The following is a 16,050-nucleotide window of genomic DNA, read 5'->3' on the forward strand; positions in this document are numbered from 1 at the left end:
TGAAGTGTACTAAAAACATCTTGCAGAACAAAAAATCTCCAATAAATAATCATGAACAGAAGGACTAACATATCTTCAGGTCAAATGCTTTGAATCTGAATGTTTTTCAAATATTGTCACAACTGATTTTGAAACATTTTGAATATCCTTGTATTTTTTGAATATGTGAGAAATGGTTATCTTATACACGGTGGATATTACTTTACAAGCCATAGCCCAATGCAATTATAACAAAGATTAAAGCAAAATTATTTCGGAGAATACTCCATAAAAAATGCTTTTAGAAATTAATTTATGGACATTTTGTGTGTGTTATTGATTATTTTGAGATATTGATGCCTTGCACAGAATTTAAAGTTATAAACGCATTCGAAAAACGGAACATATTCAAAAATGCAACAATATTCAAAATGCATTGATTGCGACAGTATTCGAAAAGCATTCTGATTCAAAACCTTTGGCCTGAAGATCCATAGAAAGGAAAGTCCTTCTGTCCATAATTATTTACTGGAGTTTTTGGTTCTGCAAGGTTTAGTATTGTCACATCTGATCTGAATAACTGATTTTTTATTGCTTTCTACATAGGTCCAGAAACAGAAAAGTGCTGATAGGTCTGGACCTTAAGGGGGATATATCAGTTTCCCCCACTAAATAAGATGCAACTTCTGTACCATAAACATAACATGAGGGCATACATTATCACACAACAAAATGACATTGAAACTTATTTTTTCTAGATTGCTTTGTTTTAATGTACTATACCTGTATGCTGCACACAGGTAGTTTTAAAGTGGTGTAAAAAAGTACTGTGCTTTTTTTATTCTGAGGGTCAGACATGACTTTTGCTGAGAAAATGTTTTCCAAAAACTTTTTTGATGAGATGATAATGGCTGTCACCATTGCATAGTCATCTATTTTGATTCTAGTTCAAAGTTACCATAGCACCACGCTTAATCATCAATGACTATATTCTGCCTTCAGTATGATATTGAAACAGATCAATTGAGATCATGATTCTTTATTTGAGATTCATTTAACACCCTTGGAATACAACTCTAACAGACCTTATGAAATCCAAGGCCCTGCATGATAGCACAACACTTCCTACTGATTGATACCCTCTGATCCTAGTACCTATATTTGGCATTGCAATATGCTTGTCTGTTCTGGATGTCACTAGACAACGGGTTTGTGTGCAAATCAGCTATTGATTCACAACCATGTCTAAAAGGTGAGCACCATTCCATTTGTCTTCAACAAACAGGTCCTTGTACTGCAGTCATGAAGTGAGACAGGTGTCTCACCTTCTGCACACAGGAACTGAATAACTATCCTATGATCAGACTTGGACATTTTAGTTATATGCAACAATATTTTGTTGGTTCATTTATATTTGACACATTATATCTAATAACAATGCCATTTTGAGCAAACACAAGTTCATATAACCTACATACATACACATAGTTATCTAGAATATACTTCTGTCAAGACTACAATGTCATAAATGGAAACTTTCTTAATCCTCTTTATCTTTTATATTAGTAAAAGTGTAATTCATACTATTTATTAATCAGAAATTTAGATTGTAACCTTAGATTGAAATTTAGATATTTAGTAATTTACTAAATATCATATTAAAGATGTGTATACAGTAGAGTATCGATTATCTGACTCAATTGGGGGCTGGGGTTGGTCGGATAACTGAAAAAACGGATAACCGAAAAGTATGAAAAAATACATTATTAGTATAGTATATCCCATGTAATTAGCATATTGCTATTAACCTACTTCGCGTTAAATTTTCTTCGATGTTAAGCCTAACAAAATTTTTAAAAAAATAATAATCGTTGCTATTGTATAGTTAAAAATTATTTCTTTATTTTGCACAAAATAAATATAAAAATAAAGCAAAAAATAGAAAATTAAGCCTGGCCTCACTTTCATGATCGAGCATGTTGCCAGCTAAAACACACAAAAATTTAACAAAAATATTAAACTAGCCAAGACATAGCCAAATATTGTAGCGCCGCATCACTAGCGGACATTTGAATTTGCCGACTAGAACACGATCGGTTAATCGACGTGACGGTTAATCGGGGTCGGATAATCGATGCTCTACCGTATTATTGATATAATCACATTTTTTTAATTAAAAATATTTACTTACATCTTTACGGATTTCTCTTACAAGTGTATAAAAGGCATCATCAACACCCATTCTTGTCTTGGCTGAGGTCTCAATGAATGGTATTGTGTAATTTTTTGCAACTTCTGCTGCTTGCTTCATATCCACCGCCCTAATTGGTAAATCACATTTGTTTCCTACCACTATATAATGAATAAAAGCATTTCAATTATTATCACAGAACTTACAAAAAACAAAATATTGTCTAACTTAATTTCATTTCATATTTGTAAGTGTAAACTTATATATTCATTTCAAATTTGAAAACACAGTATTAGGGTAACTGAAATCAATACTGATTTAGTGATCTGTTTTAAGAATAAATTACCTATTAAATTAATAGAATGACAGCTTCATTGTGTTACTATTGTAAGTATACACAGTAACAATTAAATTAGATTTTAATATTTTATTAGTTTTAATTTAGTTCATAGATTTCATAATAGTGGTAATAGTGTGCATGAGAAAATCTGAGTACCAAAATATGATTAAATAGAAAGATTATCTAAAATTGCAAAGCATTTTATTATATATATATATATATAGGTAATGCTTGTCAGTCTGAATATTTTTGAGTTAAGAGTTTATCTAGTCATGCAGAAATTAAATACTGTTTAGTTTTCTTTCCAAAATAAGGTTAATAATCTAATTTTCTACTGTAGATCTTATCAGTTCACCATGTTTATCATCTTTTGCAAATGCAAATAATTTAAATACCAACAACACAGATGTTAGAATCCTTTTTAAAAGTGCCAGTTTGTTTTAATTCTGTATTGCAGTTTCTTCATGTAATTGTTGAATCCCAACATACATACTATATGCTGTATATTCTAACATGCCCTCCTCGGGAATGCTTTGTTTATATTCTTGCACAGAACATATTAGAGGAATAAATTAAGGAGCATAAGAATTTGAAAATGGAGATAATAAATAACTTCATTAACACTGAAAATTTATAATAAATGAATCATTAAATGAGATCGTTCAGTTGCTATTGAGAAGATAACATATCCATACCACACTAAGAGTGGACCTAGAAAGGGACAACCTCCCTATACATTTTTTAAATTTGTATTCAGGCATCGATACCTAAATGTTCTCTAGACAAATCACCCGTCTAGATATACTACTTTATTGGTATTCTAATGAGAACCTGTATTTAAAACAAGGTGTGGCCACTATCTACAATTATAATTGTTTTTTTTACTAATAGCCATTCAAGGTAAGGAAGGTATAATTACAGTAAAACTTCTTTAACTCAAATTTTCTCTAAGTCAAAACTTTCTCATGGTCCCTGACACCAATTTATGTTACTTTCAACTTTCTCAACTCAAATTTTAATATTTATTCTATCCAAAATGATCCTAATTATCAGATTTCCATGAAATTTTTCAGACAGTTAGTTGTATCTACTCTCTAATACCAATTTTCAGGCAAATGTTCCAGTCCAAAGCAAAAGGTCTTTCTGCTTTATCTCAACATTTATATAAAAAAGAACAAAACTAGCAATTTTGAGCTATTTTTTTGTATCATTTATAGCACTTTATGTAAAAAGTGGAAGAAAATGAACAGAAAAGTAAATTATCATCAATCTACATATAAATATTTATAATTTAAGAACAAATTTCGCTGTATTAGTTTTTCATGTTTGAAACAAGTAAGTTATTTTCTCAGGAATGATTTTATTTTCATACATTGTGTCTTTTCTTTGTTACTAAATTCAGAGATTAATTAACAAATTTCAATTTGTGAGGTAACAAGAGAGATAAGAATATAAATTGAAAATTCCTAAGTACTCACATTACTCTATTTTTACTGAGTTTTATACGGATTATCGCTATAACGGCCTCTTCAATTAAGGCACGTTTTCGATTTACGGCCTAAAATGTTTCGCTATAACGGCAAAAAAAACTTTTTTTCGATGTCGATATATCTACATGTTGCCAATCTTGCGCGAGCGCAATCTCGATGCACACTATTTTCTATTTCCTCTTGTTTACGAGCGTTATTCAGTATGGGCTCATAAAGAGGCTGGTTTAGACTTGTCTGTGAGTGTTTTATGTACATATTTATTACTGATTGTTACACATTAACTGGAAAAATTGGAAACAATTAGGGACATTTTTGGTACGTAAGTACAGTACATATGTATGTATGTAAAAATTAAAAATTTTTAATATGTATTTTTTTATTAAACTTATTTTATAATTTCATTATTTTTTAGACAAAATGCCACTGAAACGATTATCGACTTCGGAGACTGATAAAAAGAGATGCCGAAAATCAGTTACGCTAGGAACTAAACTAGAAGTATTACGTCGTATAGAAGCTGGAGAGAAAATTGTTGAAATTTGCAAGGCAATGGGACTTGCGAAATCTACCATTCAAACTATTCGCGATAAAAAAAGAAGACATTAAAACATATTTGCAATCTGCTGCACCTTTAAATGTCTCGAGATTAACACGCCGAAGAAACTGGATTATGGAAAAAATGGAAAAACTATTGATTATATGGATTGAGGACAATAACAAACGGAGAATGCCAATGAGTCAAATTACTATCCAGGAAAAAGCTTTAAGTATTTTCGAAAATTTGAAGAATGGAGATACCGATGAATCTGCTGAAGATGTCACATTCTAAGCAAGCCGAGGATGGTTTGAAAAATTTAAAAATGGGTTTAATTTGCATAATTTGAAAATAAAAGGTGAAGCAGCTAGCGCCGATGAGGCCGCATCTAAGCAATATCTCTACATTTTAAAGGGAATTATTGAAAGAGGTGGTTATAAACCTGAACAAGTGTTTAACGTAGACGAAACAGGGCTTTATTGGAAGCGAATGCCTGATCGCACGTACATTTCAAAAACCGAAAAATCTGCGCCTGGGTATAAGGTGTCTAAAGAACGATTAACTTTGCTACTTGGTGCAAATGCCGCGGGTGATTTTAAGCTAAAACCACTTTTAATATATTTGTCCGAAAATCCAAGGCCTCTTAAAGGACTAAATAAAAATCAATTACCCGTGATATGGAGATCCAACAAGAAAGCTTGGATGACTAAAGCTATTTTTGAGGATTGGTTCAAAAATCACTTTTGTACAGAAGTGAAAAAATATTTGCCAGACAAAAACTTAAGCAACAAGGCTTTGCTAATTTTGGATAATGCACCAGGGCATCCTACTAATTTATCCGAACTATCTGAAGATGTCATGATTGAGTACCTTCCGAAAAATACAACAGCTCTGATCCAACCAATGGATCAGGGTGCAAAAGCCACTTTTAAGGCATATTACCTACGCCGAACTTTCCGACAACTTATAAGGGAAACCGATGGTAAATCTTCAATTAAAACATTTTGGAAAAACTATAACATCAAAGATGCTGTTGACAGCATCAGTGAATCATGGAAGGAATTAAAATTAACAACAATGAACCATGTTTGGAAAAAAATATGGCCAGAATGTGTAAAAAGTACTGATGCAGAAGTTAATTTCCTTCCTGAAATTAGGCAAAATATTTTGGATCTAGCACATGATCTCGGTTTTGAAGGTTTGAACGAACGTGATGTGCTTGATCTACTTGAAGCTGATAGGGAACCCCTTTCATATGAGGAACTCATTCAGTTGCAAGCAGAACCGGCATTTGATGAAGAGACAGAGCCTGTTGTATCCAAACAGCTAACATCAAAAAATTTGTCGAAAGCTTTTCCTATTTCGAACAAGGAATAAACATCTTCCTTGAAAACGATCCTGACGTCGAACGTAGCGCTAAAGTTTCTCGAGGAATTAACTCAGCCATTAGCTGTTATAAATCACTGAAGAACGAAATAGACAAGAAGGCAAGACAAACAACGTTAAACAATTATTTTAATCCTGGCCCATCCTTACCAGCGAAAAATGATGACGACAGTGATCTGCAGGTTACCATTTCTTCATCGTCTTCAGATTAAAGCCATTTAAAAAAAAATTATGTATTTATACATACACATATTTTATGTAACATAAAGTTTGTTTCATTTTTGTTTATAGATTATTGTTGGTTTTTGGAGTCTGTTATTATTTTATATACAAAAGTATGTACTTGTTATGTATGTATTTTTTATTTAAATGAAATAAAAAGATAAAATGCATTTTGAATGATAAACCATGTCTGTATTAGTTTTTCATGTTTGAAACAAGTAAGTTATTTTCTCAGGAATGATTTTATTTTCATACATTGTGTCTTTTCTTTGTTACTAAATTCAGAGATTAATTAACAAATTTCAATTTGTGAGGTAACAAGAGAGATAAGAATATAAATTGAAAATTCCTAAGTACTCACATTACTTATTTTTCATATTTTTATCTTGAGTTTTGGTGGTTGAGTTATGTTAAACATTGACTGTTATTTCACTACTTCTCAGCTAGAACTTCATTTGCATAATTTCACAATACTCAAATAATGAATGGGATTGCATCCCACTAAGTTAGGGTTTAAATACGACTAAACTATTACATAAATACGAAATATAACTCTGCGTACGGCACTATCAAATATTTTTCTTTTCTTTTGAGCGCTTTGGACGAATGTTTTTCCGTCGTTGTCAGGTGAATGAACGATTTATATATATATATATTGAACATGAACATTCAAAACAAAGGAGAACACATACAAAAATTTAAATATAACGTTTTTTGGCGACATTCGATACGAATCCACGATTTTCGAATACGTACAATGTTGTGAACGTGCTGTAATACGGCGCATGCGTGGTACTGTTTCTTGTCAATAGTGTGAGATGTGATGTAACTCGCCGTTTAATCGCTTGTATATGGCGATCCATATGTTGGGCAGTTCCGGCGTAGGTGCATTGCACATTTCCAACGTTGTTATGTATAGCGATTCCCATATGAAGAGGAGCTTTCGGTCATTGCAGGTCCCGAGTATAGAAGATTGAGCTCATAACGGGTTATAATTCATGTCGCACACCCTTTTTGCGAGTTCAGTGTTGTATCTTCCTTTTGCCACATTGTCTTGGTGTTCGGTCAAGCGGGTAGCCAGCATTCTTGCTGTGACCCCAATGTATCTCGTATTACTTCCCGTAACGGGATTTTCTAATGGAATCACATAAACTCCTGACCTCTCAAAGATGAAGAACTTGTCTCGGTCATTGCAGAAGAGTCTGCACAAGCTAGGTAACGGAGAAAGAGGCAGGAGCAGACCGTGCTGCCGAAACATGTGGCAGATGCATAGTGAAAGTGGACATTCATCGAAAGCGCTCGAAAGAAAAGAAAAATCTTTGATAACGCCATACACAGTGAGTTATATTTCATATTTATAGTAAACTTGGTGTGAACAGCATACTAGACTTTATTAACTATTACATAATATGCTACTTATAATTTTTTTAACCAGATATATGTACACATTCAAGTTAACCATTTTATTTATTTTTAAACATGTTCAGTATGCAAACCAGCAATGTAGAAAAGGCTAATGTGTCAAATTGGCATAGCAAGCTAGCTTAACTTCTGCTGGTGAGTGTATAGCCATTGCATTATAAGATATTGATTTGATTGATTGTTCTGATTGAAGAGTTTTTCTCCCACTAGGTTCTTTTCCCTAATTAGGTTAATTGTTTGAGATTTTTAATAATGTAATTTTATAAATTGTACTAATAATCAATTTTATTAATGAAAATACTGAATTGAAATTTGTGATATTTAGGTCCAGAGATTTAGGGAGGACTAATTTACTTATCAATGATTGTGGCTGTTGAAACAGTTCATCTTTGATATGACTTTGCACATGTGCATATAAGCAGGAGTGCCAATGCAAGAAGGTAATGTGTGCTCAGATAACTGCTTTGCATTATCGTCAAGCAAATTTCGGGAAAACATTGGTTTTCTATTTTACCAAAATTGCCTTTAATTAAAAGACTTTCTTTCATACAATTATATCCTCTATTTATAGGGGGACCAGAAGACAACAAATCTGAAGGGAATATTTTACGTTTGTTACATTAATCCTTAAGAGAAATCAGAGAGATTTTTACAATAGGTGTTACATTCTGCTGTCAAGCACATCAAATACTGAATTTCTGGTTTACAAAAACCATGGCACATCACTTACAATCAACTGATATTACTTAGTGTTTCAAACTGTAAAAGCAATCCCTCTTATATATCAGTAATTGTGACTAATGTGATGTATCATTGTAAGTGCAACACAAAACTTAATCTACACTTTCAGAATCTTTATTATTCATTTCTCCATGCCTTCAAAGTTTTCACTTCAGTATTGTGTCATGTTTTCCTGAGTCAACAGATTTTAGAAAAAGCTTTTTCAAGGAATCTTTCCAGTATGCTTTTAGTAGCAAATTAATCAAATTTAATGCTATCCTCATTATTCAACAAAATTCCAGAAAGCTCTGAATAGGAAACATTTAATTATGGCCATACAACATTTTTAAAAGACTGCTAATCATGATAATATAAGCAAAACTAATTTTTTAAATTGAAAATAATTTAATTATTTTTCAATTAAAGTATTTCATTATTATTAAATGTTGCTCAATGTTTGAAAATTCATTATTAAACACAGAAGCTTATCTTACAATATTTTTCACATAAAGGAATAGATTTTTACTGTTATAGGTAAAACTTTAGTAATAATTATAAGTCCAATAGGAATTTTTTAAATACTGTTATTTCTAATATGTTTTTACCATGTTGTTTACATCAAAAGCAGAGGTTATATATAATACATATTCACACAAGAGGTTACAAAATATATACAGAGGTACCAAAAGCCTGCTTTTACAGATCTAAAGAAAAACACTTGAAGAGAATAAGAGGATTGATTAATCAATTTTACTAAACTAGTAACAATTAAAAATATTACATCACTCAACAATATTTAGAGGATTTATTTCATACTTTAATTTTAACATAATAAATCACTCTTTTAATTCAAATTCCATCTCTTGATAATCAATAGGTCATTTCCCACACCAAATATTGTATTCTAAATTGAAGAAAAACACTGAGGAGGACACTAAATTGAAGAAAAACACTGTATAGAAAGACAGGAAGCAGAATTTTGATACACAGATCTGACAGTAATCATTTTTGTCATTCATATATTCATTTTAAAACTAATTTTGCAGGATGATATATATCAAATGCATTTATTACATTCAATTATTTTCTATTTTTCTTTTTGTTTTTACTTTTTCAAATTAGTTTTAAAAATATAATTGAATATATTTTTTTTTTATTAGAGAAAAAATAATAACCTGAAGAGTTAAATCTTTATGTAAAAAGTAAATTATATAAAAATTAGAAAGTTTAATTTCAAAGCTTCTAAAAATTTGAAATGAAGTAAATATTTCAGATAATCAGAATTATCTCATAAGATACAATAGAAATTCAATTATCTGAAATGGTTAAAAAAGAAGAGAATGTATAGTACTGTATATATCGCAAATCAAACTCTTGATGCAAGGGAAAATTATTATGTCATCTACTAACTGTAGTGCAGTAAACTAGATCATATACATAACATTACATTAGATTTTAAGTAAATTTACTTAATTTCAAATACAATAAATTGCACTATAGTATTTACATTTTACAAACTTTAAATGCACAGTGCTTGATTTATCCAAAACACAAGATAAATGAGTTTCTGCATTATACAAAATTTCATTTATCCAAAAGATCCCTGATCACATCAAGTTTAGATAATAAAGTTTCCACTTTAATTCATTTTTCTTTGATTATTATATAATTTTGTAACGTAACTTTAAATTCAAGTAATTAAAAAATTTTTATATAAAACTTGCAGTATATGTAATGTAAATAATTTTACAGTTTTATAACTTAATTAAACAAAATTACTACATCAAAGGAAATTATTTATTTTCATACGGAACAAAACAATAAAGTTTCTAAAACTGCAAAAATTTGAAATTGAAATAAATATTACTGTTACTATTATTTAATAATGTATTTTTTAGATTGACTGGCATGCCACATATAATCATGGCAAACTAGCATGGTTAAACTGCAGCTAAAAAATAAAAATATTACTCTCTCTCTCTCTGAAACTTAGTCAGTGCACTGCACAAATACCTTTCAAGAAAAAAGAAAAAAATTGCCATATATGATGTCATATGCTTCCTCACATGAAAAAATTAGAGGAAAATTGCATAGGCATAACTGTTGTGAGCATTGCATGTAATGATTGTGATTCAACACAACAGCAGTTTAAAATGAATATCAGTATAGCTTTACAAGAAAACCATTCCTTACAGTCTCTGCTCTTTTTTCATCTTTGGACTAGAAAAATAAATTCCAGTTCTGCATTTGCTTGTGATAATGCATCTTTTCATGCATCACATTGTCACACACAGTGCAGTGACAAAAATATAACAATTAATTTTGATAATACAAACTGCGCAAAATATAAAATTTTTGTTTTTTTTTATAACAATGTTATTCATGCATTTATTTGATAAATTTATGAGAATTTTTAAAATTTTAAAGACAGCAATTTATACATGCAACATTAATCATAAATAACAAAATTTTTGATGGTTCATGCGTTATTTCTTTTGATTGTTTCATTTCTCATATAGAAAACATTTCTGGTTAAACAATCAGCAATAAACATTGATGCTTTCTATATTTCAAGTGAAAAATGCCAAACTTGACAGATGTTAAAGAAAACATTCTTCCAAGTATAATTAAACAGTAACCTTATAAATTGACCAATTCAGCAAAGTGAGTTTTTGTTTACAGGGTAACAAAACAATTAGCAGTTTATTAACATTATCCATAGAGGGTGGACTGCACTGACAATCTGTGGGGAAAGTAATGGTTTTACTATCCTAAAGTTCAAAAAACAATATCACTCTCCAATTACAAACAAATCCAATATCAATCAGTGAAAATTGAGATAATTCACAGAGCTGAAATTTGATGTGTTTATTTTTTGTATCAAATTACAATAGAAACAAAAAAAAAATGCATTTTCATCAATGGATGAGTATTTTACATCATTAGAAAGAAGGCAAAATACAGAAATTAAACATACAATCATAGTTTTTGATGCAATGCCAATAATTTCACAATTTTAGAATAAAACTGGCATTTGTGAAAGGCCATGCAACCTAACTCATTTGTTTTTTCACATGCCCTCTAAAGGATGTATAATTTCACTTAAATCAATATACTGGCATCCCCTGGGATAAACTAGCACGTTGCTTTTTACCAAAAGAAAGTATCTGATTTCATAGTTTCCTAAGATAGTCTGGCATGCCAGTCAATTCATAAATATACAATAGTTAAAGGAATGCAATTGCATTCAGAAAATGTGTTTATCAAAAGTTAAATGTTACTATTATCTATTGTATGATTGTTGAAATAAAAATATTAAGTAATTATTAAAAAGTGGGTGTACTTACAAACCATAGGTACATCATCTGCATCCTTAACTCTCTTTATCTGCAAAATTTTCCATCTTAATAAAATTGAAAATACTTATAGCATTTATAAAAACAATTTAAATTGTAAATATACCTGTTCTCTGTACATACTAATATCTTCAAAAGATTTTGCATTATTAACAGCAAATACTAATAAAAATCCTTCCCCTGTTCTCATGTATTGATCTCTCATGGCACTGAAAATAAAAATTAAATCAATACAATTATACAATATACAAATAATATTTGAAAATACTTTTACACAATAATTCTAACTCATAATGTAAAAATATCCAAAGAGATTTGACAACTTTTTTCTCTCTATGAAACATATTTCCTAACTTTGTTGAAATAAACAATAGATGTAAACCCGAAGCATATAAATTCACTATTCTCCCTCAAAAATGCTTAGAATCAAGGAGTTTTGACTACATATAAGTTTAATTTCACTATTATTTTAAACACAAAATATTTAAAATGCCAGGTAGTGTTTTGGTTGCCTTTTCTTGTTAGTATAATTTAATCCAGCTTTTTATCATATTATCAAAAATCCCTTCTTAGTGTAGGTACCCTGTTAAAACACAACCAAAAATGCAAAAAACTGCATCTAAAATAGTACAGTAGAAGCCGAGTTCTTCAGGGTAAGCCTTAATCCTCTCCCTCTCCCCCACGAGGGGATTTTGAAAAATCCCTTCTTGGTGTACGTTCTCACGACATACCCTAAAAGCCCTGGTCACACTATGCGATTTCCAGCTGCGCAGGCAACTGCAACCGCGACGGCTGTTCCCATTAACTAGTAATCCCCCTTCGAAAACCAGCACGACTGCACCACAACTAGAAACAAAAAGTTTGTTATACTCGCGCTGATTGCAAACGCACATCCAATCAGCAAACGCCTTTGTGCCATGTCATACGGTGACAACATTGAAAAGGGTTTATCCTCACGGCAGCTAGTTAGAGGATTTATACTTTTACAGAATCGAGATTGATTGAGCTTATCTGGGCTCACGAATGCCCGTGGGATTTTAATTGTTCGTTTTATCGAAGATTTTATCTTTTTGTGTATTCTCGCCAGCTATATCAAAATAATTGCCTTTTTTTATTTTATTCATTCCAGAAAAGGAACTGTTTGCCATTTTAATAAGAAAAGTGGATAAAATTCTGTAAATACTCTGAAGTAGAACGTAAAAGGTCGGTAAACTCACGAAAGTAGACAAAAACAAGCTACTGTAATTTTATTGGTTTATTATAGGGTCACATGTTCTGAGTTGCAACATCAACGAACAATGTGTGACCACGAGAAGACGTGCGTGACTCGCGCTTGTTGCGGTTGCAGTCACCTGCATGGCCCCGGAAATTGCATAGTGTGACCAGGGCTTAACTGTGTACCAAATTTCAACTCCTAACCATTTGGGCTCTGCACTCATTATTATTATCAACCATTGATCTTGATTATATATATATATATATATATATATATATATATTTGGACTATTTTCAACTTTCTGCACTGAAAAGTCTCAAACTGACTGTAATGTCAATATTGTAGATATCATCAGAAAACAAAGCTAGTTGTAATTACACAAACTTTCTAGTTTTGTTTATCTTTACTACTATGCAAAGATAAAACAGAAGTAATTAAGTTATCTTTACTAAAAATGCTTCAATGATCAATGACTTGCTGATAAGGCTGATAAAATGTACAAACCCTGGACTCATACTCATCAAGTTTTAGTTTGAGTATCGAGTGCAAGTAAAAATGAAAAGGTTCAATAAGTCCAAGTACTCAGAATTGAAAAACCCTAATCAGGGGTTGCTAAAATATGGTCTGAATATCATGCCATTTCATTTATTTACTATAATTTTACTGTATAAAAATGTAACACATTTTCTTAATATTTAATTTGGTTGTATTTTTTTTCTGTTTATTACAATATTTTTGCAATCTGTAACAATTTTAATCTGCAGTTTAGGTTGTACATAATTTAAAATAAACAAAACTTCTTTCTCTTTTTAATAAAAATAACTTCCTCTCTATTTTTACAACAAAAAATACATTACTTTTATTGTAAAAAAGAGAGAATTTAATTTTTATTTATTACTTTGAGTACTCATTACAAGATTTTATTTTTCTACAACACTAAGATTTAAGCATTTGTCACAGTGCAACACTAGTTTTTGGATACCTTTATCACAGTGGTCTGCCACCAGTTCTTTTAGCCAATTAGTGACAGCTTCTTTTCCTTCATTGCCTTCAAAATGATTGCGCCCTAAAAACAATCTTTTATTTTAAAAAACAAGTGCTGGGGCCAGATTAGAATCTTATGTTACATGCTTGAAAATTTCCCAATCAAACTTTTGACACAGAGTACAGGCCTATGTTATCATGCAACAGAACAACACTCAATAACATGCCATAACACTTGTTTTGGATTGCCCATCAGAACCATTTCAATGTTACACAGTACACTTTTGAATGAAATCAAATGATTGCTGGATGTAAATTGAGCTACTTTACCACTACTATTAATAGTTAAATACCAAGTAATTTGGTACTAGGAGTAGGCATTAGGCACCATCTCTTTATTAAATTTAATAATTATAATTAAATTAATATTTATTAAATAATTTAGAATATTCTGTAAAAAATTACTCAGTATTTAATTATTAATAATAGCAGTAAAGTAACTTGATTTAAATCTTTCAATTGTTTGGTTTCATTATACAATATTGGGCTTTCAGATGTTTGTATATGTACACTTTTGAATTTATTGTCATCCTCTTTGGCATAAATTGATGAACAGGAAGCCTAAATGTTCTTTGCTTTATGGACAACACTTGTAACCCTTCAAATACTCACTGATGCATAATGTTAATAGAATATTTCTTAAAATAGCCCCAGATATCCTATCTAGCCCTATCTGATAAAAGTTTATACACTGATTTATGATGCGTGATCATATTAAAAAATTAATAGAGCTACTTTTTAAAAAACCTATTATAATTTCTGCTTTACATCATTTTACAAGTAAACAACATTAAAGTCCAAAGTTTTTATATATATATAATTTATAATGTCCATATATATGTACGAACATTATTATTGTGTTGCTAAATAAATCAGTTTTGACCACTACAAATCCAAGTCTCAAATATTTACGAAATAGGAGAAAAAAGTTGTAATTACATATTCAAATAAAATGCCAATTTAAAAAATGTATACCTATACTCTTCTTGACCAGCTGTATCAAGGATGTCAAGCAAACAAGTTTCTCCATCAATGACAACTTGTTTCCTATATGAATCCTCTAAAGAATATTAAAAATACATTAAATATTTTTAAAACATATATATATGTACAGTATATAGTTACAAATTCTAATTCATTATACATACCTATTGTGGGATCATATTCATCTACAAAGCTGAAAAATATTTCAACATATGAATAAAATATCAAACAATACAAATATTACTTATCAATTAAATCATAAGTTTTAAAATATAAATTACACACACACACACACACACAGTACAGTGATACCTCGGTTTTCGTCGATAATCTGTCCGAAACTGACGAAAACCGAGGCAATTATATCCATATGAATCAATGTAAATCCAATTCATTTGTTCTAGACACTCCAAAATACATACCAAAAACACATTTTATAGAGAATTAATATAGCATTAAATACTAAAAGCAATAAGAAGAAATTAACATAAAAGGCTTATTAGCATAAAGATAAAAGCATTAAGATTAAAGATAAGATAATTAGCATTAAGATGAAAGCAATGGAATTGTTTGGCTAGACACATGGGATAATGTCCTGTCTTGTAGAAGCTAGTTGGACATGAGCTTCTAGCCTATATCGTTATGTGGTAAAGCAGTGGTTTCCAACCTGTGGGGCGCGCCCCCCTAGGGGGGCCCGAGACTGTTGCAAGGGGGGCATGCAGCTGTTTCCAAAATATCATTTTCGAATACAAACCAAAAAAGTCGAATAGGTGTCAAAAAAATAAATCAGCAAAATAGGTATACGTAATCCACAATCCTCGCCGCGAATTTTTCGGGTACAAATGCTAAAACATCCATCCATACTCTTGCTGGAATGAGAACATCTCGCTTTTGCGTTTGGAGCCGAGTGCGCTTTGAGTATTTATGAAATTAGATTGTTAGAAAAATTAAGGGGGCGCAAGAATTTTTTTTTTTAAAGGGGGGCTCAGGTACAAAAAGGTTGGAAACCACTGTGGTAAAGTGTGACGTAATTGTCATGTAATAGTAGTCGTATGTGTTTGTGATGGTCGTATTGAGGGGAATAATGCCTTCCAGGAAATCCATTTAAGGGTAACTGGCCCCTATTAGGGCATTACAGATGTAGAGAAAACCCAGAAAACTTCAC

General features: G+C 30.8%; 1 protein-coding gene across 1 annotated transcript in view; it reads right to left on the minus strand.

Annotated features, from left to right (window-relative positions):
• LOC136968385 (ras-like protein 1) overlaps positions 1-16,050 on the minus strand; it is a 43,402-nt gene that overhangs the window by 4,022 nt on the left and 23,330 nt on the right. Inside the window, exons 3-7 of the mRNA XM_067262395.1 lie at positions 15,050-15,078; positions 14,877-14,961; positions 11,748-11,850; positions 11,633-11,672; positions 2,171-2,331 (exon numbers count right to left, since the gene is read on the minus strand). Of these exons, the coding sequence (XP_067118496.1) occupies positions 2,171-2,331; positions 11,633-11,672; positions 11,748-11,850; positions 14,877-14,961; positions 15,050-15,078 (418 nt within the window). The remainder of the gene's footprint in view (positions 1-2,170; positions 2,332-11,632; positions 11,673-11,747; positions 11,851-14,876; positions 14,962-15,049; positions 15,079-16,050) is intronic.

This window comes from Centruroides vittatus, unplaced genomic scaffold (assembly GCF_030686945.1).
Source record: "Centruroides vittatus isolate TY-2023 unplaced genomic scaffold, ASM3068694v2 contig_1457, whole genome shotgun sequence".
Taxonomy (NCBI): Eukaryota; Metazoa; Arthropoda; class Arachnida; order Scorpiones; family Buthidae; genus Centruroides; species Centruroides vittatus.